Source organism: Piliocolobus tephrosceles, chromosome 19 (assembly GCF_002776525.5).
Source record: "Piliocolobus tephrosceles isolate RC106 chromosome 19, ASM277652v3, whole genome shotgun sequence".
Lineage (NCBI taxonomy): Eukaryota > Metazoa > Chordata > Mammalia > Primates > Cercopithecidae > Piliocolobus > Piliocolobus tephrosceles.
This window is the reverse complement of record NC_045452.1, coordinates 20553771-20578261: the sequence shown is the minus strand read 5'-3', so window position 1 is coordinate 20578261 and position 24491 is coordinate 20553771. Positions and strand designations below refer to the sequence as shown.

General features: G+C 55.6%; 1 protein-coding gene and 1 long non-coding RNA gene across 3 annotated transcripts; one reads left to right on the top strand and one right to left on the bottom strand.

Annotated features, from left to right (window-relative positions):
- Positions 1–1511: 1511 nt before the first annotated feature.
- On the top strand, positions 1512–23061 carry SUN2 (Sad1 and UNC84 domain containing 2). Of its 2 annotated transcripts, none has more exons than XM_023221988.2 (18): positions 1512–1763; positions 4874–5035; positions 6167–6342; positions 6518–6655; positions 7197–7292; positions 7658–7751; positions 8743–8813; positions 11698–11822; positions 14918–15172; positions 15914–15991; positions 16456–16499; positions 17096–17261; positions 17588–17809; positions 18103–18187; positions 18538–18653; positions 18771–18938; positions 19258–19350; positions 21411–23061. In XM_023221988.2, the coding sequence occupies exons 2-18, from the start codon at positions 4911–4913 to the stop codon at positions 21522–21524; spliced, it is 2166 nt and encodes a 721-aa protein (XP_023077756.1). In that variant the 5' UTR covers positions 1512–1763; positions 4874–4910; the 3' UTR covers positions 21525–23061. The 2 variants fall into 2 exon arrangements, with proteins under 2 accessions (XP_023077756.1, XP_023077757.1); XM_023221989.2 differs by lacking the exon at positions 1512–1763 and adding an exon at positions 1861–2489.
- On the bottom strand, positions 13564–24074 carry LOC116418533. Its single transcript, XR_004228619.1, has 2 exons — positions 23394–24074; positions 13564–19572 (listed from the first exon to the last, which is right to left on the bottom strand). It is a non-coding gene; the product is annotated as an uncharacterized LOC116418533 (long non-coding RNA).
- Between the last annotated feature and the right edge of the window lie 417 nt (positions 24075–24491).

Genomic DNA, 24491 nt, shown 5'->3' with positions numbered 1-24491 from the left:
AACCCCCTGTCTGCCAGGAACCCCAAAGAGGGGGAAGCAGGCTGTGCAATGGCGGCGGTAGGATGTGGAAACTCCACAAAAGTGGTTAGGACAGAATTCTGGAGTTAAGCATCCCAGAGATGAGGAGTCAGAGAGGCCCTTCCCCTACCTGGATGCTGCCCCTATGTCTGATTTGAATTCTCCTTTCATTCCTCCATTCAGCAGACACTCAGACCAGAGCCAGGCTCAGTTCCAGGCTCTGGAGAGCTTGTCCATGTCCTCAAAGAGCTTGCAGTCTAAACCCCTTAGGAGTGATAATGGCCAGCACCAGGGTCTCCAGGAGGCTGGAGGAGCAGGAGACTCTTCTCTTTCCAGAGCGGGCAATGTAGGCCCAGGAAAGGGGACTGGTTTTGTCTGGAGTTGGGCTGAAGCCACTTTAGCATGAGGGTTTTGCCTTTCCTCAATCCCCCGACCCCAGAGCCTTCCTGTGCCTTCCTGTGATTTTGTCATTCTTGTCTCGTTTCCTCTTGGTATTTTAAAAGTAAAATAACGATTGTTCATCTTCCCTTAGAAGGGCTGGCACAGAAAGTGATTCATCCCAAACTGTGCACCTGCGCTATCTGTACAGTTGGCAGGTGGTGAGGCAAGGAACAGGACCCCCGGAGTCAGGTGGCATTTTACTCAAATGCTGAGCACTCGTTTCAAATTTGAGTAAGGTAGAACAATGAGTGGCCAGCCCTGCCTTCCCACAGCTCAAGTGCGGCAAGCACCGTCCTTAAAACAGAAGAGCTGGCTGGGCGCGGTGGCTCATGCCTGTAATCCTAGTACTTTGGGGAAGCCGAGGCGGGAGGATTCACTGGAGCTCAGGAGTTCGTGACCAGCCTAGGCAAACATAGTGAGATCTTGTCTCTATTTAAATAAAATAGAAATTCTATTTAAGACAAACAACAGAAGAGCTGTCGTGAAACTTGGGTGCTCTGAGTAAAGCTTGGGAAGAGGCAGGGCCTCCCAGTATGTCTGGAATCCCAAAATTAGCAACCTGTTTCCTTGTCTGTAAAATGGGTGTAGACATGGTCGGGTAAGAGGACAACAGCACCGGTGCCGGGTGTTGAGCAAGTCCTTGACAACCTCACCGAGAGCGCACCAAGGGCCACCCGCGCGCTGCTGCTGCGGGGACTCCCACCTTTCCCTCGGACGCCGGCCTGGGGAGCCAGCCTGCGGGCGCGCGTGGGGGCGCTCCGAGCGGTCTCAGGTGCTCTGAGCCGCCAGATCTGGAGTCCAGTGCCCTGCCGAGCCCGATCCCCAGCACAGCCTCCCGTGGCGTCTTCCCGCGGCCTGGGGGTCCCCGCCCGCTCAGTGTCTCCCACGCGCGGACTCCTAGGCTGAGCGTGCAGGGCAGCTGGGCCCACGCGAGGGCGGGGCGACCGGGGCTTTGTGTTCAAACCGCCCAATGGGTGGCGGCGGTGGGCGGCAACGGCCGGCAGGGCCTGGCCAATGGGCTGCGGCCTGTCAGCGTTGACTGACAGGCGCACACATACACAGTCGGCCACACGCGCGCCGCCCGGCCCCACTCGCGCAGCGCGGGCCTCCGCCGGCCGCATTGTCCGCCCGCCCGCGTCGTCCCGCGTCGCCGCTCTTCGCGTGCCCGCGCGCCCCAGGCCCGGCCGCCGTCTCGCCCTGCGCGGAGCACCGCCCGCGGGATCCCCACGCGGAAAGGGGGCGCGCCCCGGCGGCGGGCGGGCCTCGAACGCCCCCGGCCGGGTCAGGAGCCGCCGCGGCAGCAGGTGAGTGCGGGCGAGCGCAGGAGAGGGTGAGGGGCCGCGGGCCGGCCTGACCCCGGGTCACCGTCGGGCCGCTTGGGCGGGGCCGCCGGGCCAGGCCTGCTTCCTCCTCTCCGGGCCGCGCTGGGCCGGCTCCAGTCCCCACCCGGGTCCGCGGCCCGAGCCCTGACTCACCTCCCGGCCCCCGCCGCGCCCGCCGCGCCACTGGTCAGCCGGGAGGGCGGTGTCTGCGGGCGGGACTTCCCGGGCAGCCTCCCGGGAGGAGGAGGGTAAAGGCCAGCTGCCCCAACCCGGCCCCGGGCAGCCCCTACGGGTTTTGTGCCAGACAAGCCGTTTCCAGGGACAGGCAGTTCCCAGCCTCTGCCTGTCAGAACTCAGGGCCTCGGAGGAAGGCCTGTTTTGTTCAGTTCTAAAACAAAACAAAACAAAACAAAACAAAGCAAAGCAATGGGGGCCGCGGTGTGACTTAGAGAGCCTTGAAGGCGCGCCTTTGGTGACAATTTCTGCAGGTTCGGCCTGTGGGAATGAGGGCCAGGGGAGTTAGCACCGGCCGTTTGGCACGTCCCACAAGGGCGTGTGGCCTGACTGTGCCCAGGGAGTGGAAATGTCACGAGGAAGATGCCCCAGATCTGGGTTAAGTCTGAAGATGGATGGAGATGTTTGTGATGGGGAAGGGCGGAATTAAGAAAAGGATGTCGCCCAGCTGAGAAGTGGGGAAGGATGCTTTAGGTGAGCGTTTCTTAACTGATTGTTGGGGAGGAGGTGGGGCGGGGGTGGTGTCTATTCTGATGCGCAGTAGTAGATTTCAGCTCCTAGAGGCTCACTTGTTTTGGAGAATGGGGCCTCGACCTTTTTCATCTTGTGAAACCCAGACTCAATGGTAAACTGTTTTGTGATGCCCGGATACCTCAGGAAAGACTAAGAGGCATCTCTGGGAGTTCTGGGAGGGCAGAGGTGGGTGCTGACAGTTTTCAGCACTCCCCCCTCAACCTCCATCAGAATATTTAGTTCTTCCCAGCAGCAGCTTGGGTATGGTATAAACATGTTGCTTTGTTTCTGCCCTGGGCAAAGGTGTCACCTCCTTCAGCAGGACAGGGGCTAAGAGGAGTCCCTGTGTGGGTAGCTGGAGCCTTCAGGTGGGGGGGGGCACAGGCCAGGGCAGGGAGCGGGGAGGGGGGATTACCTTATAAGGACAGGAATAGAGACAAGGACCCAGGCCAACTTCCTGCTTTCCCTACTACCAATCGGTCCCTTTTCCAACAGCAGCTAAAAGTAGGGGGGTATGCCAGATGGGCATCTGACCTGGGAAGATGCCAAGAAGGCCAGGACATGAGGCTGCTTGTTTTTCAGAGGAGGACTTTCTAGCTGGACTAACCAGACCTTCGGGTTTCTGCAGCCTGGGTTGGGAAGTGTACTTCTATACCTGCCACACAACCCAGAGAACTGGTCATTTAAGTATCAACTAGGAATGTTAGAAGTGATCAAAAGTCACAAGCAAGTGCTAGGAATTCTCAAATGACTTTGTCATACGGGCCAGCGGAGGCACTAACATTGAGACTCCTCATGTTGGCAAACAAAGACTTTGAATTTGGGTGTCTAGACCTTAGCAATTCATTAATCTTCCTCCAGTCACAGAATGCCACCTTTTGCCAGATCTTTGCACTCTGGCTTCCTTTGTCCTCATTATCAATTCCAGAGCCTTGATCTCTGCCCCACGTGGTGACCAGAACTGACTGTAACTCATGCTGCCCTCCTCCTCCCTGTTTTGTTAGTTTGCTAACAAATATTTGTTGTGTAACAAGTTTGTATACAGCCTTGTTTTGTGCATGTGTGGGGCTAAAAAGATTCTAGAATCTTCAATACATTCCTGAAACAACTGGAAAAGTTTATGGCTGAGTAGAAAGACCCAGGCCCTACAGCCTGTCAGAGCTGAGCCCAAACCCTGGCTTTGTCACTTACAGGCTGGGGACTGTAGGCAAGTTACCCATTGCCTCAGTGTCCAGGTTCTTCCCTTGTAAATGGGAGTCATGATACCTACCTTGCTTCTAATAATCATAAATGGGGTATACAAGGAACCTGGGCCCAGCAGACACTTACCATTTTATCATCATCTTACCAAGATGTGGCAGCACAATGTGCACCGTGGGGACAGACAGTGCGAGCACCATCAGGACGTAGGTGGGAGCCTGGCCAACATGGTGAAACCCCGTCTCTACTATAAAAAAAAGAAAAAAGAAAAATGCTTTTGGCTGAGCGCGGTGGCTCATGCCTATAATCCCAGCACTTTGGGAAGCCGAGGTGGGCGGATCACCTGAGGTCAGGAGTTTGAGAGCAGCCTGGCCAACATGGCGAAATCCCCTCTCTACTAAAAATACACAAATTAGCTGGTCACAGTGATGCACACCTGTAATCCCAGCCACTTGGGAGTCTGAGGCAGGAGAATCACTTGAACCGGGAAGGTAGAGGTTGCAGTGAGCCGAGATTGCACCACTGCACTCCAGCCTGGGTGGCAAAGCGAGACTCTGTCTCAAAAAAAAAAAAACAAGAAGAAGAAGAACATAGGTGGGATCTACATGGGGAAGGTTTTCCATCAAGGGTCGCTGGGGCCCTCGATCAACGAGCGTATGTCAGCAAAGGGACACAGCTAGAGTGAGACGGGGAGAAGTCTCTAGGGAGAAGGCAGGTGGGATGGCGGGACCACCGGGCGTGCAGGCAGTGACCAGAAGCTTGCAGGTGCCTGTCACGTGCCAGAGTCTCTGCTACTTGTTAGAGGTCGAGGAAGACCCAATTCTGGCTTGTGCGGAGCTCAGCACCACGAAGGATAAAGACAAGGAAACTGAAAATTGGGAAGCCTGTGGGAAGCGCCCTGGAAGAGGCTCCAGAGTCACTAAGTGAGCCCCAGGCGGGGCATGACTCCAGCCGATGCACAGTGCGGGGGTGCTTCACAGATCCCTGCCTTGCCCGCCATCAGGGCTGTTTAGACTGAATGCCAGGGGTCGGGGGGTGGTCTGTTCTCAGCTGTGAGGTGATGCCTCCATTCCACCTCCTCCAGAGGGGAGCTGGGGACAGCCCCAGGCCTCACATTCAGTCCTCCTCCTCCTCTCTCTCCTTAGATTCTCTTCAGGGGAAGAGTCCACATCCCACCTCATCATGTCCCGAAGAAGCCAGCGCCTCACGCGCTACTCCCAGGGTGATGATGACGGCGGCAGCAGCAGCAGCGGAGGGAGCTCAGTGGCCGGGAGCCAGAGCACCCTGTTTAAAGATAGTCCTCTCAGGTAGGGACCCGAGGGAGTGCCACAGCTCCTGGTGACCGCACACGCTTTTGGTCACTGCCCGCACGCCCTCTAGTCCAGCCATCGCCCTGCCTTCTTGTTGCAACCTTCAGGGACAGAGATCGAAGGACGTGGGCCCCCGTCCCGTCAAGGGGGTCCTGCCTTGCTCCATGTGTATGAGCATGCAGCACCCCTTCTTCTCCCCATGACTGTGAGCCGGGCTGCTGCCCTCATGCTTAGAAAACAGGAAGTGGTAGGCTGGGCGCGGCAGCTCACGCCTGTAATGCCAGCTCTTTGGGAGGTCAAGGTGGGTGGATCACCTGAGCCTGACCAACATAGTGAAACCCCGTCTCTACTAAAAATACAAAAGTTAGCCGGGCGTGGTGGTGGGCAGCTGTAATCCCAGCTACTCAGGAGGCTGAGGCAGGAGGATCGCTTGAACCTGGGAGGCGGAGGTTGCAGTGAGCCGAGATCATGGCATTGCACTCCAGCCTGGGCGACAAGAGCGAAACTCCATCTCAATCTCAAAAAAAAGGAAAGAAAGAAAACAGGAAGTGGAGAGAGGCAGCTTCAAGCATAAGCCAGGCCGGAAACCCCAAAACTGCAGGCTGGGCTCACAGGAACCCCCCCTACTCTGGACGGGCGTGTCAGCCTTACCATCCTTCCTGGCCCCACGCCCGCATGTCTCACCACCTGTCCGGCCTCAGCATCTGGCCAGCGACACGGCTGAGGACAGGCGCAAGTCCTCAGGCCACTGGGAAATGGGCTGCAGCGGCAGCTGCCTGGTTGCCCTGCCCCTCTCACAGACATGGGGCCCAGAGGACAGGCCCTGAGGCTCTGGCTAGCTCCGAGGCCAGGCCAGGTCTGTCTGGTTTCAGTGGGTTATAAAGTTTGAATCTGGCTCCATCCCTGGCTGCCACTGCCTGTCTTGCCCATCTGCTGGTGAGATTCAGAGATAACAGGAGAGGAAGTGCCAGCATTGGAAGAGTCAGGGGAATGGCAGCTGCAAGTTGCCTAGCAACAAGGGAACCCACACCCTGCACTAGGCAGGGCTGCAGGCTGTGGCTTTCCTTCATGCTTCTGGCTGGGCTCACCTCCCTGCTCCCTGCCTCTGCCCTCACGGTTGTCCCACAGGACCTTAAAGAGGAAATCCAGCAACATGAAGCGCCTGTCCCCAGCACCACAGCTGGGCCCATCCTCTGATGCACACACCTCCTACTACAGTGAGTCGCTGGTCCGTGAGTCCTACATCGGCACCGCGTTCCCGCCCAGGAGCGCCCTGGAGGAACTGCACGGTGACGCAGACTGGGGTGAGTGTGGAGCCCTCTTCTCCCTGGGCTTTGCTTCCTCCACCTCCCTCGAGATACTCCTTGCAGTGTCCCCTGCAGTCCCCGGGATTCCCTCCTCAGAGCACCTCTCTGCCCAGGCCCCACTTTTCAGAAGCTCTTGGAGGCCCAGAAGAGCCCCTGGTTCTTCCCTGCACAGGTGAGGACCTGCGGGTGCGGAGGAGGAGAGGCACGGGTGGCTCGGAGAGCAGCAGGGCCAGCGGGCTCGTGGGGCGCAAGGCCACCGAGGACTTCCTGGGCTCTTCCTCGGGCTACTCCTCTGAGGACGACTACATGGGTAGGTGATGCTTCCTCCCTCCCGAGCAGATCCGAGGCTGCTGGGAAGCCTCAGGAAGGCTGGGCGGAGAGCCCCGGGGAGCTGGAGAGAGGGCAGCATGTGGCAGGCACACCACCCCTCCCATGCCCGGCGCTGGATGCGCTCCAGCCTGGCCTGCGGTGGCCCCTGGCACCCTAGGCTGTGACCGCCCCTCACTTCTCTGTCTTCCCCACCCCACAAGTCTGTGGCAACCTAAGGCCAACACCATTGCATTCAGGCCCATTCCAGCACTTTCCCGTGGGGCTCCACACACGGTGGGTGCTCAGTCATTCTGAGTGGTGTGCATGTCAGACCCCATCATCTAGTTCTGAACAGCAGCTTGAGGGGTGGCTGGTGAGGAGAGGGATGCAAACAGGAAGCTGTCAGAGGAAACAGAATGGTCTGTGTGGGGCTGCGGGGTTATGAAGGAGGATAGGTGACTTCTGGTCTTGGCTCACAGAAGACAGTGAAGGAAGAGGCTTGAAAGTGACAGAGACTGAGCCAGTGTCCTCGTTCCCCGCAGGCTACTCGGATGTGGACCAGCAGAGTTCCGGCTCACGGCTCCGGAATGCCGTCTCACGGGTGGGCTCCTTACTCTGGATGGTGGCCACTTCGCCAGGTGGGCTGCAAGCCGTGCCCAGTTACTTCCATTCTTGGTGATAGTGCTTTCTTACCCATCTCTCTGCAGTTGGGCATCCTGCCCATGCAGAGAGACTGTAGGACCGTCGGGGAAAGGTCATTCTAGAATCATCACTGGGAGCCCAGGGCTGTGGGGACCCCCATGCATGGAAGGGAAGGAGCAGCTGCAGAGCAGGACCGAGGGTGTGGGCAGGTGGGATCCAAGGAGCTGGGTCCTGGTAGGGCAGGACAGAGGCATACTGGCAGGTGGGGGTGGGGTGGGGGTAGGGAGGACGACAAACGGGACAAGGGAGTGGTGCCCCCAACCACCATGTGGAGCCTTAGGCTTGATGGTCATTCTTCTAGGCCGGCTCTTCAGACTTCTCTACTGGTGGGCTGGCACCACCTGGTACCGCCTGACCACAGCTGCCTCCCTCCTTGACGTCTTTGTTTTAACCAGGTGAGCGAGACTCCACCCTTGCCAATCAATCGCAAGGCCCTGGGGTGAAGGGACTGATAAAGTGTGTCAGCCTACAATGTTCGATTCTCTGAGGGTTTTCCCCGGTTTCCTTGGAGCTTTTATTAGTGATCACGGAGTAGCCTCCCCAAAGCCCACCCCAGCCTGACAGAGAATAGACTCAGAGTCAGGTTTTCAGGTTTTTCTCCCAAATCGATAGCCCTTCAAGACAGGATTCCAGAACACGGATTGTTTCTTCTTGGACACATTCAATTAAATACCACACTAGTCCAGCTGTGCCTGGCTCTCAGACACATGATGGCTTTCCTCCTGCGGGGTAAGCCCACTGACTCCAGGCAAGAAGTGGGGTTTCCCAGAAAGTCCATCTTCCTTCCTGGGCCTGGGACAATCTAATCCCCCGAGTTCCCACTCATGGTCAGAGCCACAAAGAGGCTCTGCCTGAGGATGCTGTGGGTGCATTCCCCAAGTCCCTAAACCAGCAGAACCAGGACTTGAGAACGTGCCCCTCAGGCAGAAGAAAGAACACGGAACCCAGAAGTCAGGATCCCTCTGGCCACAATCCAGGTCTGGGCAGAGAAGACAGCTGGCCACACTGAAACAAGGGGCAAGGATGGGTTTGTGTCACCAAAAACAGGTTCCTTGTTATTATTTAAGGAGTTACTTTGTTTCTATATTTGCATACTTAGAGGACCTGTCCATCTAAAAATTTTCGAGTTTTTCAAAGACCACACTATTTTTAATAACATCAGTAAAATTCAGTAAAAATTGTCCCATCACTCTAAGACCTGCCCAGCAGGAAAGGCTCTGATGTGTCCAGGCTGGCCCTGGCATGGTGAGAAGCTCAAAGCTATCCTCCTTAGCTCTAGTTCAGCACCCAGGAAAACATCTCAGGGTACTCCCTGGGTGGAACGTGGAGGCCTGGAGCTCCCCTCACACCTCTGCCTCCCCTGTCCTGCCCCTCCATGTGGTCTAGGCGCTTCTCGTCCCTGAAGACGTTCCTCTGGTTCCTGCTGCCGCTGCTCTTGCTGACGTGCCTGACGTATGGTAAGCCCGCCCGGGGAGAGTGCAGGGGGGCACAGAGGTGTGTTCACCAGAGGGTGGTGACCCTTGGCAGGCAGGGACGGGGCAGGATGGGGTGGGTGAACCCATGCCTGGGCAGGGCCTGAGTTCTGGACCCTGGATCATCTCTGCATGACCCTCCCCACCTCTCCTGAGCCTCCTTTGCGCCGCCCTGGGCAGGAGCACACCCTAGTGCTGCAGCATTGGGTGAAGAGTGGGATGCCCTCCCGTTAGCATTAGCAGTCATCCTCCCTCCACTCCAACAAGGACATCGGCTGTGAGGGAGTTATTTTTACAAGATGAAGTTAAATCTTGAGCTGTCTTTAAAGTAAAAACAATGAAGCAGCAAATGGAGATAATGTGCTTTTTTTTTTTTTTTTTTTTTTGACGGAGTTTTGCTCTTGTTGCCCAGGCTGGAGCGCAATGGCGCGATCTCAGCTCACCACAACCTCCACCTCTCAGGTTCAAGTGATTCTCCTGCCTCAGTCTCCCGAGTAGCTGGGATTACAGGGATGTGCCAACACACCCAGCTAATTTTGTATTTTTAGTAGAGATGGGGTTTCTCCATGTTGGTCAGGCTGGTCTTGAACTCCTGACCTCAGGTGATCCGCCCACTTTGGCCTCCCAAAGTGCTGGGATTACAGGTGTGAGCCACCGTGCCCGGCCATAAGTGCCTCTTTTTACACCAGTCACTTACCAGCTGCCCTGAATCATCCCAGGCGCTAGCACAGGCCTGCCTTGGTTTTTCATTTGTTTTGAGACAAAGTCTTGCTCTTCACCCAGGCTGAAGTGCAGTGGCATGAACACAGCTCACTGCAGCCTTGACCTTCCGAGCTCAGGTGATCCTCCCACCTCAGCCTCCCAAGTAGCTGGGATTACAGGCACGCAGCACCATTCACGGCTAATTTTTTGTATTTTTAGTAGAGACAGGGTTTCACCATGTTGGCCAGGCTGGTCTCGAACTCCTGACCTCAAGTGATCCACCCGCCTTGGCCTCCCAAAGTGTTGGGATTACAGGTGTGAGCCACTGCACCCAGCCCTTCCTTGTTTATATGGGCATTTTGTGTTCAGCTTTTCACTTGACAGCTTTGCTAGTTTCATATGAATTGCCTGTGTGACTCTCAGCTCAATTTTAATGACTGTACCAATTAAAGATCGTGTTTTATTATTTCTTGAGAGTTCATTTAATAAGCTTAGTATCATTCAACTTGTATTTCTTTTATTAATAACAGGGTACAACAGTTTTCCAAAAGTTAGCTTCCTTTTTGTGTTTGCTATTACAAGAACAGCTGTTTCATATCCAGTGGAAACTGAGCACCACCCTTAAAATAATAATAATGCTTCCTTTTTTTTTTTTGAGACAGAGTTTTGCTCTGTCGCCCAGGCTTAAGTTCAGTGGCACAATCTTGGCTCACTGCAACCTCTGCCTCCTGGGTTCAAGCAATTCTCCTGCCTCAGCCTCCCGAGTAGCTGGGATTACAGGTGCACGCCACCACACCCAGCTAATTTTTATATTTTTAGTAGAGACGGGGTTTCGCCATGTTGGCCAGTCTGGTCTCAAACTCCTGACCTCAAGTGATCCACCTCCCTCGGCTTCCCAAAGTGCTGGGATTACAGGCCTGAGCCACCGCGCCCAGATTATTATTATTTTTTTTTTTTTTTTTTGAGACGGAGTCTCGCTCTGTCACCCAGGCTGGAGTGCAGTGGCGTAATCTCGGCTCACTGCAAGCTCCGCCTCCCAGGTTCACGCCATTCTCCTGCCTCAACTTCCTGAGTAGCTGGGACTACAGGTGCCCGCCACCACCGTGCCTGGCTAATTTTTTGTATTTTTAGTAGAGACAGGGTTTCACCGTGGTCTCGATCTCCTGACCTTGTGATCTGCCCGCCTCGGACTCCCAAAGTGCTGGGATTACAGGCATGAGCCACCGCGCCTGGCCCAGTCAGTGATTCTTTATAATTGCATAGCAATGTACCCAGAGAGCACTTTCCCATGCATTATCTCAGTTTAATTTGAGCTTCACCATGGCCTCGTGGGGTTGCTGTAGTCGGTGCTGTGAACCCATCACGTGGAAATGCGAGTGGAGGGGGCTGAGTGACCTGTTCAGGGAGCGTGTGCATGAGGGCCATGTCCACGCTGGACTTCAAGCCCCATGGGCATGAGCTTCCTTTTGCACCTGCCAACCGCTGGTGCTTGAGTAGCAAATGGAGGTTTATCAGGACAGAAAGCCCTCCCTCTCCCACTCCCCCGCCACCTGCCCCAGAGCTCAGGAGTAAACAGGTCTCAGACAGATGGCCCTGACAACAGAATGAACATGTCTGTGTGGCTGCAGCTTGGTGCTCATGTCTGGGCAGCGAGCAGCCTCTCTTAGAGGGGGTGGTGCTTTCTGTTTCAGTGATTCTCAGCCATGGCAGCCCATGACAGTCACCAGGGAGGTTTACAAACCCGCCTAAACAGGGGCCCCACCCCAGGCCAATTAGCTTGCTCTTCAGAGGGCAGGGCCAGGCCTGGCTGTACTAAAAGCTCCCCAGGTGATTCTGACATCCAGGGCTGAGAACCACCATCAGGTCCTCTGGGCTGTACCCTGGATCATCCCTAACTCGTTCAAAATGTTTCCTCCCAGTTTTCCCATTTATAGAAAGATGAAGGATTCCCGCGGGAGTGTGAGAATGAATATACTCTGAGGTTGTCGGGTGGAAGTTGCCACCTCAGAGAATGGGGGCATCTGCATCCCTCTGATGCTTCTGGAAGGGCACAGCTCCACAAGTGGGACAGGCCACGAGCACTGGCAGGGATCAGGCAGCCATCCTCCCTGGCACGCGCCTCTTGCTGGAGGCCCAGCTGGGGTAACACCCTCTCCCCTGTGCACAGGCGCTTGGTATTTCTACCCCTATGGGCTGCAGACATTCCACCCTGCTTTGGTTTCCTGGTGGGCAGCGAAGGACAGCAGGAGGCAGGATGAGGGCTGGGAATCCAGAGACTCGTCACATTTCCAGGTGAGTCTCTAAGGGTGGTAGCTCCCAAGAGTTTAGCAATAATTAGGTGACAGTGAAAGTGGTGGGTGCGCCCTCAGCCTACCTCACACCGTATACACAAAGCTGAGGCGTACTGTTAGTTGCCACCCTACGAAGCACAGAAAACAGAAAGAAAAGGAATCCAACAAATTGTCTTGTCTACTTTGTTCCTTTTTGATACTGCTTCACGAATATTTACTGAGCACCTTCTATGACTAAGGTAATATCTCAGTCAGTTACCTCTTACCACAGATAATCCGCCCCTAAAAGCAGTGGCTTAAAACTACAAGCGTTTGATTAGTTCATGAGTCTGTGGGTTATCTGGGTGGTCTTTCTGGTCTGAGAAAAGAGAAGCAATCTTGGCTGGGCTCGTACTTGCCTGTGTGGATCTGTCTGTCTGCAGTTGGCTGGCAGGGTCAGCTGGGGGCCAGCTGGCCGAGGCCCTTGCCTAGGACAGCTGTACTCCATGTGCACTTTGCTCACCTGGCAGGCTAGCCCCAGCTGTTTCTTATCGCACCCAGGCAGGGTTTCAAGAGAGAACCAAGGCAGCCAGACCTTTGAGGCCTTGATCCAGAACCAGTACACCATCACTCCCACCACATTCTGTTGGCTACAGCAAATCTCAGAGCCAAATCCAGATTCAAGGAGAGGGAAATAGACTTCACCTCTCAGCAAGAGAATGCACAAGGTCGCATGGCAGAGGTGCAGCTGCAGGGAGAAGTGAGGAATAGTGGCCATTTTTATAATCTGCCAGAGTCGAAAGATGGATCAGGCCCAGGCTGTGCCCTCAAGGAGCCTGCAGTTAGCATAACCAGAAAGCAAGGTGAGCACAGGTCCTGATACTGACAATTTAAACCTCTAGGCCAGGCCTGGTGGCTCACACCTGTAATCTCAGCACTTTGGAGGCCAAGGTGGGAGGATCACTTAAGGCCAGGAGTTCGAGACTAACCTAGGCAACACAGTGAGGCCCTGTCTGTATTTTTAATAAAACTCTTCATTTTCTAATTATAGTTATTTGAGTTGCACTTACACCTCACTGAATTTAACTTGGTATCATATTTTTATTATTCATTTAAAAATTGTTTGAGACAGGGTCTCATTCTGTTGTCCAGGCTGGAGTGCAGTGGTACAATCATAACTCATTGTAACCTTGAACTCCCAGGCTCAAGCGATCCTCCTACATCAGCCTGCCAAGTAGCTAGGACTACAGGTGTGCATCACCATGTCTGTCTAATTTTTTAAAAAATTTTTGTAGAGACAGGGTCTCACTATGTTGTCCAGGCTGGTCTTGAACTCCTGGCTTCAAGCAGTCCTCCTGCCTCAGCCTTCCAGAGTGCTGAGATTACAGGCATGAGTCACTGCACCTGGCATGGTATCACCTTTTCTTTTTCTTTTTCTTTTTTTTTTTTGAGACAGAAGCTTGCTGTGTCACCCAGGAGTGCAGTGGCACGATCTCGGCTCACTGCAGCCTCCACCTCCTGGGTTCAAGCGGTTCTCCTGCCTCAGCCTCCCGAGTAGCTGGGACTACAGGCACGCACCACCATGCCCAGCTAATTTTTGTATTTTCAGTAGAGACAGGGTTTCACTATGTTGGCCAGGATGGTCTCTATCTCCTGACCTCATGATCCACCCGCCTTGGCCTCCCAAAGTGCTGGGATTACAGGTGTGAGCCACCGCATCTAACCAGTATCACATGTTTAACCATATATTACTTTCCAGACCATGATCTTTCCAATTTTATTACATGTGCTGCCAAAGTGAGTACCAGACCATGATCTTATTGTTTTACAAAATAATGACATGTCATCTATGACTTTTCCTTTTTTCATCATTAAAGACATTAAATACAGTTCAATTTCAGAGCCATCTCTTTTGTAAAAAAAAAGAGTAAAAAAAAAAAAAAATATATATATATATCTTATATTAGCAACATTTGCATGAAGTTAAAATAAAAACAGCTTCCTGGTCTGGGAGAGGCTAGTGGTGAGGCAACTAGGGGGATGGGGCAGAGGATTTTTTGCTGGTTTTTATGGGCTTTTTTTTTTTTTTTGAGACAGAGTCTTGCTCTTGTTGCCCAGACTAAAGTGCAGTGGCATGATCTCATCTCACTGCAACCTCTGCCTCCCGGGTTCAAGCGATTCTCAAGCGTCCTGAGTAGCTGGGATTATAGGAGACCTGCTACCATCCCCAGCTAATTTTTGTATATTTAGTACAGACAGGGTTTCCCCATATAGGCCAGGCTGGTCTCGAACTTCTGACCTCAGGTGATCCACCAGCCTCGGCCTCCCAAAGTGCTGCGATTACAGGCGTGAGCCACCATATCCAGCCTTTTTGTGTGCTTTTTGAGTCACGCAAATGTAGTGCCTATTTAAAAACCAAAATTTCTAAAACTCAGAACCTCTGCTGTTCAGTAGCTCCCTGCCCTTTATTTGACAGTTTTTATCACTTCTCTTGGCAATGATTTTGTTGTTAAGCCAACAACGTTCTCAAATTCATGACACACTATCAAATGCCACCCTCAGTCCAAATGACATTTATTCCATTTTCTCTGTGGGACATCCTGCTAAAGAAGAAAAAGAACATATTTTCCAATTATTCTGTCTCTTAGCCATAGTTCCCTAGGAAAAGAGTGAAAGCCATTGAGAGTCCACAGGCTGAACTCACAGCCCTGGCTCCCCTGTCCCTGCAGGAGGCAGGGAAGGAGTGAGCTTCAGGCCAGCAGGGTCCATGGCCCCCTGCAGCCATCCTGAAGCTTCCAGTCCTCCTCTTGGACCGTCGCTGCACTCAGACCTTCTCCCTGGCCCACCTTCCTTCCTCCTCTGGGATCAGACTTCTGTACTGTGTCCTCAGGGACCCTCCTCTGTGACCAGCACCCAGTGATCCCCAGCTCCCGGCACCCCCAGCTCAGAGGTCGGCAGCCCCTGCCTATGAGCTCCAGCTGGCCCTGCATGGACTTATGCTGGAATATCTGTGGAATCTTTTCCCTTTCTTTCTGTGTTGGCTGTGTCGGGGTGGTCTTTGGGAAGCACTGTCATCCAAGGGTCCCTCACTCAGTGGCTCTCTCTCCGCCCTGCCAGGCTGAGCAGCGTGTTATGTCCCGAGTACACTCTCTCGAGCGGCGTCTGGAAGCTCTTGCTGCTGAATTTTCCTCCAACTGGCAGAAGGAGGCCATGCGGCTGGAACGTCTAGAGCTGCGGCAAGGGGCTCCTGGCCAGGGAGGTGGCGGTGGCCTGAGCCACGAGGACACCCTGGCACTGCTGGAGGGGCTGGTGAGCCGCCGTGAAGCTGCCCTGAAGGAGGATTTCCGCAGGGAAGCTGCTGCTCGCATCCAGGTAGGAGGCAGAATACCTTAGGGTGGGAGGTGGGTGACACCCGTAGGAAAGCCTGAAGGTGGCCAGCAAGAGAGAGAACAAGTGCCATTTGGGATCAGACAGCTCTGCCATTTGGCAGTTAATCCCCTTCTCTTTTTCTTCTTTTTTTTTTTTTGGAGACATGGTCTCACTCTGTCACCCAGCCTGAAGTGTAGTGGCGCGATCTCGATTCACTGCAACCTGTGCCTCCCGGGTTCAAGTGATTCTCCTGCCTCAGCCTCCCAAGTAGCTGGATTACAGGCGTGCACCACCACATCCAGCTAATTTTTTTGTATTTTTAGTAGAAACAGGGTTTCACCATGTTGGCCAGGCTGGTCTTGAACTCCTGACCTCAATTGATCTCCCCGCCTTGGCCTCCCAAAGTCCTGGGATTACAGGCATGAGCCACCACGCCAGGCTTCCTCACCTTCTCTAAGCCTCAGTTTCCTCCTCTTTGATGGAGGCCATCATGTCTCCCCCACCCCATAGTGAGCTGTGTGAGTAGAAGGCCCCAGCATGGTGCCTGACACCGCACAGGTGTGCAGTGGAGATGACGCAGGAGTCTTGCATGGTTCAGAGAAGCAATGTAGCCTGAAGGCTGAGAGCCAGCCAGGGCTTTGGAAGCAAACACATTGTCTGAATTCCAGTTCCACCACTTCCTAGTCATAAGGGTCCCTATAAGCATGACTCTGTCAGACCTGTCCTCTCACTGCTGTCTGACAGGAAGAACTGTCTGCCCTGAGAGCAGAGCATCAGCAAGACTCAGAAGACCTCTTCAAGAAGATCGTCCGGGCCTCCCAGGTCAGCGGGCTTGGGCACTCAGGGCCTGTGACCGGGTCCTGGCCCCATCCAACATGTTCACCTCGGACCCCTCAGCCCTTCCAAAGGGACTGCTTGCGTGTTGCATAGGGAGGGGCGTGCCCTCCTCTGACTTCTCTGTTTGACCCGACCCCTTAGTTGGAGAGCTGTGCAGGGGCTCCCTGGGGTGTGCCGGGGCACAGCGGCCTGCCATGCTGGTGTGCACGTGCTGAGTGTGGGTGAACGGATACCTCAGTGTGTTAGACATGGACGAGACTCATGAGGGCTTTGACCAGGAGGCCAGTTTGATTTTTGCTGCAGGGTCAGCAGCCACACCTTGGGCAGGGGTGTGGTTAAGTAAAGACGCTAACAGACAGCAGATCCTACTCTGGAACACCAATTTCTGAGCTTGGAACATCAGTTTCTGAGCTGGGCATTTCTTGTGTTTGTCTCTTCTTCCTACACAGGAGTCCGAGGCTCGCATCCAGCAGCTGAAGTCAGAGTGGCAAAGGTACTGGGCACCACCAGCTGGCCTCGGCCTGCTCCTCCCCAGCCCCACCCACTCTCCAGGCAGGACTGGGGAGCAGAGCCCCAGACAGAGAGTTCTGATTGTCTTGCCAAGCAGAGGGTTGTGGGGAGGGGCTGAAGCCCAGCTCAGGACCCCTGCCCAGGGCCTGTCTTTGAGGTGCCATGGAGGTTAGCAGGGGGATCCTGAGGGCGGGGGGCAGGCCCTATGAGAGGACCTGGATTCATTTATAGACATAGCATCCTTTCTTACAGCCTCACATAACCGCCTTCCCATGCCCCAGATGTCCATGCTGTGGAAGATGTGAGAGACTGAGGCAGAGTAAATTATGGACTCTGGGCTTAGAAAGGGAGCAGGCTCAGAATTAGCTCCTTGGCACAGGCAGGCCAGTTCCTGGGCACCTGCACTGTGTTCTGCAGCCAGAACCCCCAGGAGAGGCCTTGCCCCTTCTCAGGTTCATGATGAGTGCTGGACACCCGCTGTCAGGACAGGAACCCACTAGGGGGTCCTCTTTCTTCTTCGGTGTGGCCTTACCTCCCACCAAAGAGATCTGAGGCTTACTCTTCTCTCTCTGGGACCAGCATGACCCAGGAGTCCTTCCGGGAGAGCTCTGTGAAGGAGCTGAGGCGGCTGGAGGACCAGCTGGCCGGCCTGCAGCAGGAGCTGGCGGCTCTGGCGCTGAAGCAGAGCTTAGTGGCAGATGAAGTGGGCTTGCTGCCCCAGCAGATCCAGGCCGTGCGGGACGACGTGAGTGGGAACCACCAGGGCCCTGCTGGTCCCTCTCCTCCTCCTCTGAGACCACGTGTCCTGGGGCCTGCAAAGCAGGCACCCCTTGCCCCTGCAGCCTCTGTTATGCCCAAGAGACTGTGGCGCTGGCCTTGGCACTTGTGGGCTCTCATTGACAGGCATTCTTCCTGTTTTTCTGTCAGTGCCCATGGAGAGCGTTCATAACTCTCCTCCAGTGGCCTCCCTCCTACCCTATCCCTGCTATCCAGCTAAGCACTGACCCTGTCATAGCAGCTCCTGCTGTCCCTGCAAGCCCCCCAGGGTGACACCCTTTTTGGTTCCTTTAGGTGGAATCTCAGTTCCCAGCCTGGATCAGTCAGTTCCTTGCCCGAGGCGGAGGGGGCCGCATGGGGCTCCTTCAGAGAGAGGAGATGCAAGCTCAGCTGCGAGAGCTGGAGAGCAAGATCCTCACCCATGTGGCAGAGATGCAGGGCAAGTCGGCCAGGGAAGCCGCAGCCTCCCTGGGCGTGACACTGCAGAAAGAAGGTGTGATTGGAGTGACAGAGGAGGTGAGGCCCACATGCCCCCTCCACACACCCACCTACAGCTCTCCTCCCTGGGAGCCCTGGACAGTCCCACACTGCCAGCTCCCTGGCAGGTTCCAGGATGGAAGTGCCAAGCAGGAGGCTCTGCATGCTGTGGGGCTGGCATGGGTGGGTGGCAGTGTGCCCACATCTGCCTGGGCACCAGCACAGTGCAAGCCTAGAAGGGGTCAGCCCATGGGTCCTTGACCCACGGCCGCGAGGTGACAGGGGACATGTCTGCTCCCTGCCACAACCGTCTCCTGGTGCCCGCATTGCAGCAGGTGCACCGCATCGTGAAGCAGGCCCTGCAGCGCTACAGTGAAGACCGCATTGGGCTGGCGGACTATGCCCTGGAGTCAGGAGGTACGTGCCCTGCTTTCCTCGCTTTGCCTTGTCCTGGGCCCCACAATGGCCGGTCCCCTGGCACCTACCAGGCTGGTGGTGGGGCAGAGCAAGCAAAGCTCAGGATCAGCAGGTTACCCAAACCTAGAACCCCCACAAGGCAAGTGGCAATTCAGGCAAGTCGGGACGTACCGAGCACCATCCTGGGCTGGGGAGAGGCTGACCTTTAAAGCTGCTCTGGGCATCTGGGTTAGGGTTAAAGACTAGACCTGGGGCATCTGCCGTCTGCCCTCCGCGAGGAGACAGCCAATGGCCTGAGCTGGGCCCTCTTGCCGTGTGGGAGCTCACCCTGCCTTCCTCTCCTGTCTCAGGGGCCAGCGTCATCAGCACCCGATGTTCTGAGACCTACGAGACCAAGACGGCCCTCCTCAGCCTCTTCGGCATCCCCCTGTGGTACCACTCCCAGTCACCCCGAGTCATCCTCCAGGTGGGCACCTGGCAAGCACAGTAGCAGGGGCTCTGAGCACACTGGGGGCCGGTCCCATCCGGGGTCAGCAAGAGCTAGACTCAGGGCCCTGTCTGACATGACTTTCTGCTCCTCCAGCCAGATGTGCACCCAGGCAACTGCTGGGCCTTCCAGGGGCCCCAGGGGTTCGCCGTGGTCCGCCTCTCTGCTCGCATCCGCCCCACAGCCGTTACCTTAGAGCATGTGCCCAAGGCCTTGTCACCCAACAGCACCATCTCCAGTGCTCCCAAGGACTTCGCCATCTTTGTGAGTATCTGTCCCGTGGTGGGGCCAGAGGGGCTGCAGGAGGATCCTGTGGGCCTCTCTACTGAGGATCAAGTCAGGGTCACCCTTGGACTGGGAGGGAGGGGAGTGGATTTGGAAGAGGAGGAGCCAGGGTGGGAGACAGCGTTTCAGTCTGTGTTACCTCAGGCTTTGGAGGCAGAAACTGGCACAAGAGAGTTAAGTGACTTGTCATAGGCCACGCTGGTGCCTGACCTTCTGGCTGGGAGGAGCAGGGATTAGAGTGGGGAGGGGTGTTCTCCCTGCTCCAGCCCCTCCACACTTGCCTTCACTCTCTTTGCAGGGGTTTGATGAAGACCTGCAGCAGGAGGGGACACTCCTTGGCAAGTTCACTTACGATCAGGACGGCGAGCCTATTCAGACGTTTCACTTTCAGGTACGGGATTCTGCTGTGCTAGCAGAAGCAGCGCAAACCGCCCATCCAGGCAGCAGGCGCTCCCTGGACACTTACCCTGCTGGGCATGGGGCTCAGAGAGGGAAGCCCTGCCCTCCTTTCCCACAGCTCAAGATGTGACATCCAAATGGGGTGTAAGGCGCATCCTGCAGATGTCAGCACAGGGGAAGGCACCTTCCAGAAGGGCAGCATAAGGGAAGCTTCCTGGAAAAGGACACCAGGAGGCAGGCTTTACACAGGAGGGGTTAGGTGGCCAGGAGAGAAAGGCTGGGAGAGGCATCTGAGGAGCCAGCGCCAGCACGTGCCAGGGTGCGGGCATTCTCCCAAGGCCAGCTGGGGCCTCAGGCAGTGCATGCGGCTTAAACTTCAGTGGGCATTGGATCTCCTAGGTCAGTTAGAAATGCAGATTCCCAGTCTCCACCCCAGGAGACTGGTTCCTTAGGGCTGACAGGACCCAAGAGCCTGCATTTGAACAAACCAATCGCCTAAGCCCCACACCGGGGGCATCCTGGAGTGAAAAATTGGGTTGCAGGGGGATAGTGGGAGGTGGACAAGGGACAGTGGCAGGAAGAGGAGCCCGCAGAGGCAGGAATTCAGCCCTCAGGGGCCCGGGGGAGGCAGTGCTGTGCTTCAGGTGACAAAGCTACGTCCATTTGACTAACATCACTATATGACTCAAAGGGGGCGAGCCGGGGCCTGAGAGACCCGTCAGGAAGTGGTTGCGGGGAAGCAGCCAGAACAGGATAGGTGGGGGAGAGGGGCGTTGGGATTGAGGACAAAGATGTATCAGGGAGGGTCGTGAATGTCAGGTTCGATGGGGTGGGAGGAAGAAGCAACTGGGAAGGGGGCTGATGCGGAGCAGGGAGCAGGTCTGGCTGAGTCTGAAGCACCTATGGGACAGTCCGGTGGAGCTGTCAGGGGAGCCAGAAAGAACTGAGTTGTCATCAGCTCTGAGGTGGGAACTAGGCTTCGAGAGAGGTTGGGATTTCTCTTTAGGAAAGTAGAGAGACCAGAAGAGGTGGCTCATGCCTGTAATCCCAGCACTTTGCAAGGCCAAGGCAAGGGGATTGCTTGAGCCCAGGAGTTCAAGACCAGCCTGGTGAACACAGCGAGATCCCGTCTCTACAAAAAATGTTTTAAAATTGGCCGGGCGCGGTGGCTCAAGCCTGTAATCCCAGCACTTTGGGAGGCCGAGACGGGTGGATCACGAGGTCAGGAGATCGAGACCATCCTGGCTAACACGGTGAAACCCCCTCTCTACTAAAAATACAAAAAATTAGCCGGGCGTAATGGCGGGTGCCTGTAGTCCCAGCTACTCGGGAGGCTGAGGCAGGAGAATGGCGTAAATCCGGGAGGCGAAGCTTGCAGTGAGCTGAGATCCGACCACCGCACTCCAGCCTGGGCGACAGAGCCAGACTCCGTCTCAAAAAAAAAAAAAAATTTAGCCGGGTGTGTTGGCGGGCACCTGTGGTCGCAGCTACTGGGGAAGCTAACCCTTGAGCCCAGAAGGTTGAGGCAGTGAACTGTGATCACACCACTGCACTCCAGCCTGGGCGACAGAGCAAGACCCTGTCTCAAAAAAAAAAACAGGGTAGAGGATAGAATGATGTGCCAGAGAGAAGGGACAAGCCAGCAGTATGCTAGGCCTGTGGCATCTGCCCGGGTAAGATGTGCTGCTAACACTGTTCCCAACACTGTCGCTAGACAGAGGCCTGATGGTCACTTGAGAAAGGAATCAAGTGTGCCACACATCAGCATCTATAAGCCCTTTATGAAGGTGGTTCTATCTGTTGATCACAATAAAAAAGCAATTGTGGATGAATTCATTCTGGCTTCAGATGAATCATGCCTCTTAGCCCACTGGCTGGAAACACTGCTTGGGAGACTAAAGATCGGAGCTTTTGAAGCCGGTTCTCTTCAGAGCCCCAGGGGAGGAGCAGGGGAGCCATCTGGCCCTAGGCGAGGCTGTCTCCCCTTCCCACCTTGTCTGTCAGTGAGGCCTCAGGTCTCTGATGCTCTTAATCCCTTTCTTCTCTACCCAGGCCCCTTCGATGGCCACATACCAGGTGGTGGAGCTGCGGATCCTGACTAACTGGGGCCACCCCGAGTACACCTGCATCTACCGCTTCAGAGTGCATGGGGAGCCTGCCCACTAGCCCTACTTTCTGGTGCCTGCTGCCAGCCATCTGGGAGTGGGTGAACAGCACCCCGCCGCTTCCCCCACACGCTTGCTCGGCGCTCTGACTTCCAGGAGCACAAGAGAGGAGCCTGTGGCCCCACGCAGATGAGAAGGACGGGAAGAGTCTACTGAGCAGCAGCTGGCTCGAGGAGGACAGCAGGATCCAGCAGCTCCCTTCTTCCTTCCCTCCATGCCCGTGGTGTCTGCTTCCCATCCTGGGAGTGTGTATATATGTAGCATATCGTGGGGGTCTGGGATGTTGGGAGAGGTGAGACCTGACTGGTGTTGCCTGGGGTTGGGGACGGTGTCTGGGAGCTGCTGCAGGGAGGCCTATGGATGAAGCAGGTGCCAGGGCTGTGGGAGGGGCGAGCTAGGGCCTAGACTAGGTGAGCTGCCTCTGCCCCGGGGCAGGGAAGCGAGGCCCTCTGGGAGGAGGGTGCTCAGCTCCAGGGCAGGATGGGACTTTATCCAGGTAGGAAGCGCCTGATGTAGAGCTGCCCAGCTCTCCTGCAGGTTTAGTGCCCTCCACCTAGGGAAGCCTGAATCACAGGGTCTCTGAGGGGCTTCGACAAAAAGTATTTGTCCCAGGTAGAGTAGCAGTGGGCCATGGGGCTTCTTGTGCCCTAAAGGGGACTGGCTCCTGTGATCTTCTAAGGCCCAGGGCCAACCCTGCAGGCTTCCCCTCTGCTGGGGACAGTAGTTGCTTTTCTCTCTCCTGATGCTGGGTTGGGGCCCACCCTGCTCCCCATTCCTGCTAGGACCTGCCAGTGCCCAAGCTTGCTTTCCACATTCTCCTGGGGTACAGAGACCTAGACCTGTCTTTGGGGCGATTAGCATCTGGGGTTAGCAAGAAGAGTGGGGAGCATGGAACGCCTGGGCTCTCATGGGGACGTTCAGGGTACCGGGGTGGGAGGTCTGTCTGCACTGGCCCCCCGATCTAACCAGCCCCTGATGTAGGGGCCCTCTGCTCAGGCTCTTGTTCAGGTAGTGGCCCTTCTGGTGTGTTCTCTGTGGGGCAGTTGGTGGGGGCTGGGGGAAGAGGCTGGCAGAAGTTACCCTGGGTAGGGAAGGGGGAGGAGGGGACTTTTAGAGCCAGCAGGCCCCACTGTATTATGTATATATTTTTCAAGGTCTGTTTTTCTAACTGAAAAGCTAAGGGCTTGATTCCTAGCCCCGTTCTGTGGGGCACTGGGTGATACTCAGTTTCTTGTTCCTGGCCATGGAGAGGGGCCTGGGGCACTGGTTCCAGCTGTGTCTGGTGGTCCGGCCGCGGGGAAGGGGCAAGAAGGCAGGCAGGCCCCTTCACTGCAGTGCCGAGCCTCAAATCCACTCTGGAGCTTGAGGCTGGATGCAGTGGTGGTGAGGCTGCCCCTGCTCCATCTCGAGGCAGCCAGGCTTTGTTTTGCGCTCTCCTGTCACAAATGCTGCACTATTGGTTCTTAAGTTTTTTATCTCCAGATCCTAATTTATGCCTATGCAAAAAATAAATGATGCCCAAGAGCTGTGGGATGTGGCCTACATGTGGCTTTTGCATATTACCTAGGGCAGCTGCTCTTGGGCAGATGAGGAAATGAATTCTTGGCCAAACGAATGTCCCCGAAGACTTATTCCTAAAGTTCAGACACCCACAACTTTCAGCTAAAGCCCCGTTGTGGTGGGGGCGGGGCCTGACGCAGGCCTCCTCCAGTGTCTGTGGGTCAAGGGCTGGCATTAGGAAGAAGTGAGGTGGCTTTATTAGCTGTCATTGATAACCCCATCACAAAGGGTGTGGCGGGGTGGCGGGATGGAGGGGGTGCCTTCCTGTCTCTCAGTGCTACTCAGCAGCAGCAGAAAAAGTTACACTTACCTACCGGCCACGTCCACTTGGAGTACAGTGATTCTCCTCCATGGGAATTCGCTGTTTGCCTCTTGGACCTGTGGCTGGGAAGGGACAAGGAGGTAGGTCCCTTGAACAGCCAGCAGCTGCCAAGTCGAGGAGAAAAACAGGCCCTGACCTTTCCCACAGATAGCTCCCCAGACCTGGTTTGGGTAGTTCTATAGCCTGACCCTGGAGCCTCTCACACTGTGGCACCTGGCCCAGGGCTGCTCCTCATCATGGCTGAGAAAACAAAGCCAGGAACCCAGTCAGTAGGGAGAGCTGTGGAGATAGCCACAAGAGAGGAGCTGGGTGGGGCACAAATCCAGCCCCCAAAGCCTTGGCCAGTGCCTCAGCCTCTTGGGCTGGTCCTATGCTCACTCCCCTTCATTAACACCTGCTCTGCCTCTGGCGACATCTCAACAAAGGAGACGTCCCCGTGCAGCACCAATAAGCAAGCCCCTGGAAGTTGCCACACACTGTGGCAAGAGCCCAGAGCCTGGGCTGGGCACGTGCCCTCTGCCCATCTGTACATTCAAATCCTACTGGGTCCGGCCGGGCGCGGCGGCTCAAGCCTGTAATCCCAGCACTTTGGGAGGCCGAGACGGGCGGATCGCGAGGTCAGGAGATCGAGACCATCCTGGCTAACACGGTGAAACCCCGTCTCTACTAAAAATACAAAAAACTAGCCGGGCGAAGTGGCGGGCGCCTGTGGTCCCAGCTACTCCGGAGGCTGAGGCAGGAGAATGGCATAAACCCGGGAGGCGGAGTTTGCAGTGAGCTGAGATCCGGCCACTGCACTCCAGCCCGGGCGACAGAGCAAGACTCCGTCTCAAAAAAAAAAAAAAAAAAAAAAAACAAATCCTACGGGGTCCTCACAGCACAGCCCTCACACTGCTGGCTCCACAGTACTTCCCCACTTCCCCCAACCCAACTAAATTTATGCTGCCCCTGTGCGTGGCATATTCATTCCTGTGACCTTGTCTGTGCCAGGGTGGCCGATAAGCCAGAACAGTCCTGACTGTGGCGTCAGGGGTCTGGCCATCCCCATCCCACCATCAATCACAGGCCCTACTCCTGGGAAGGACG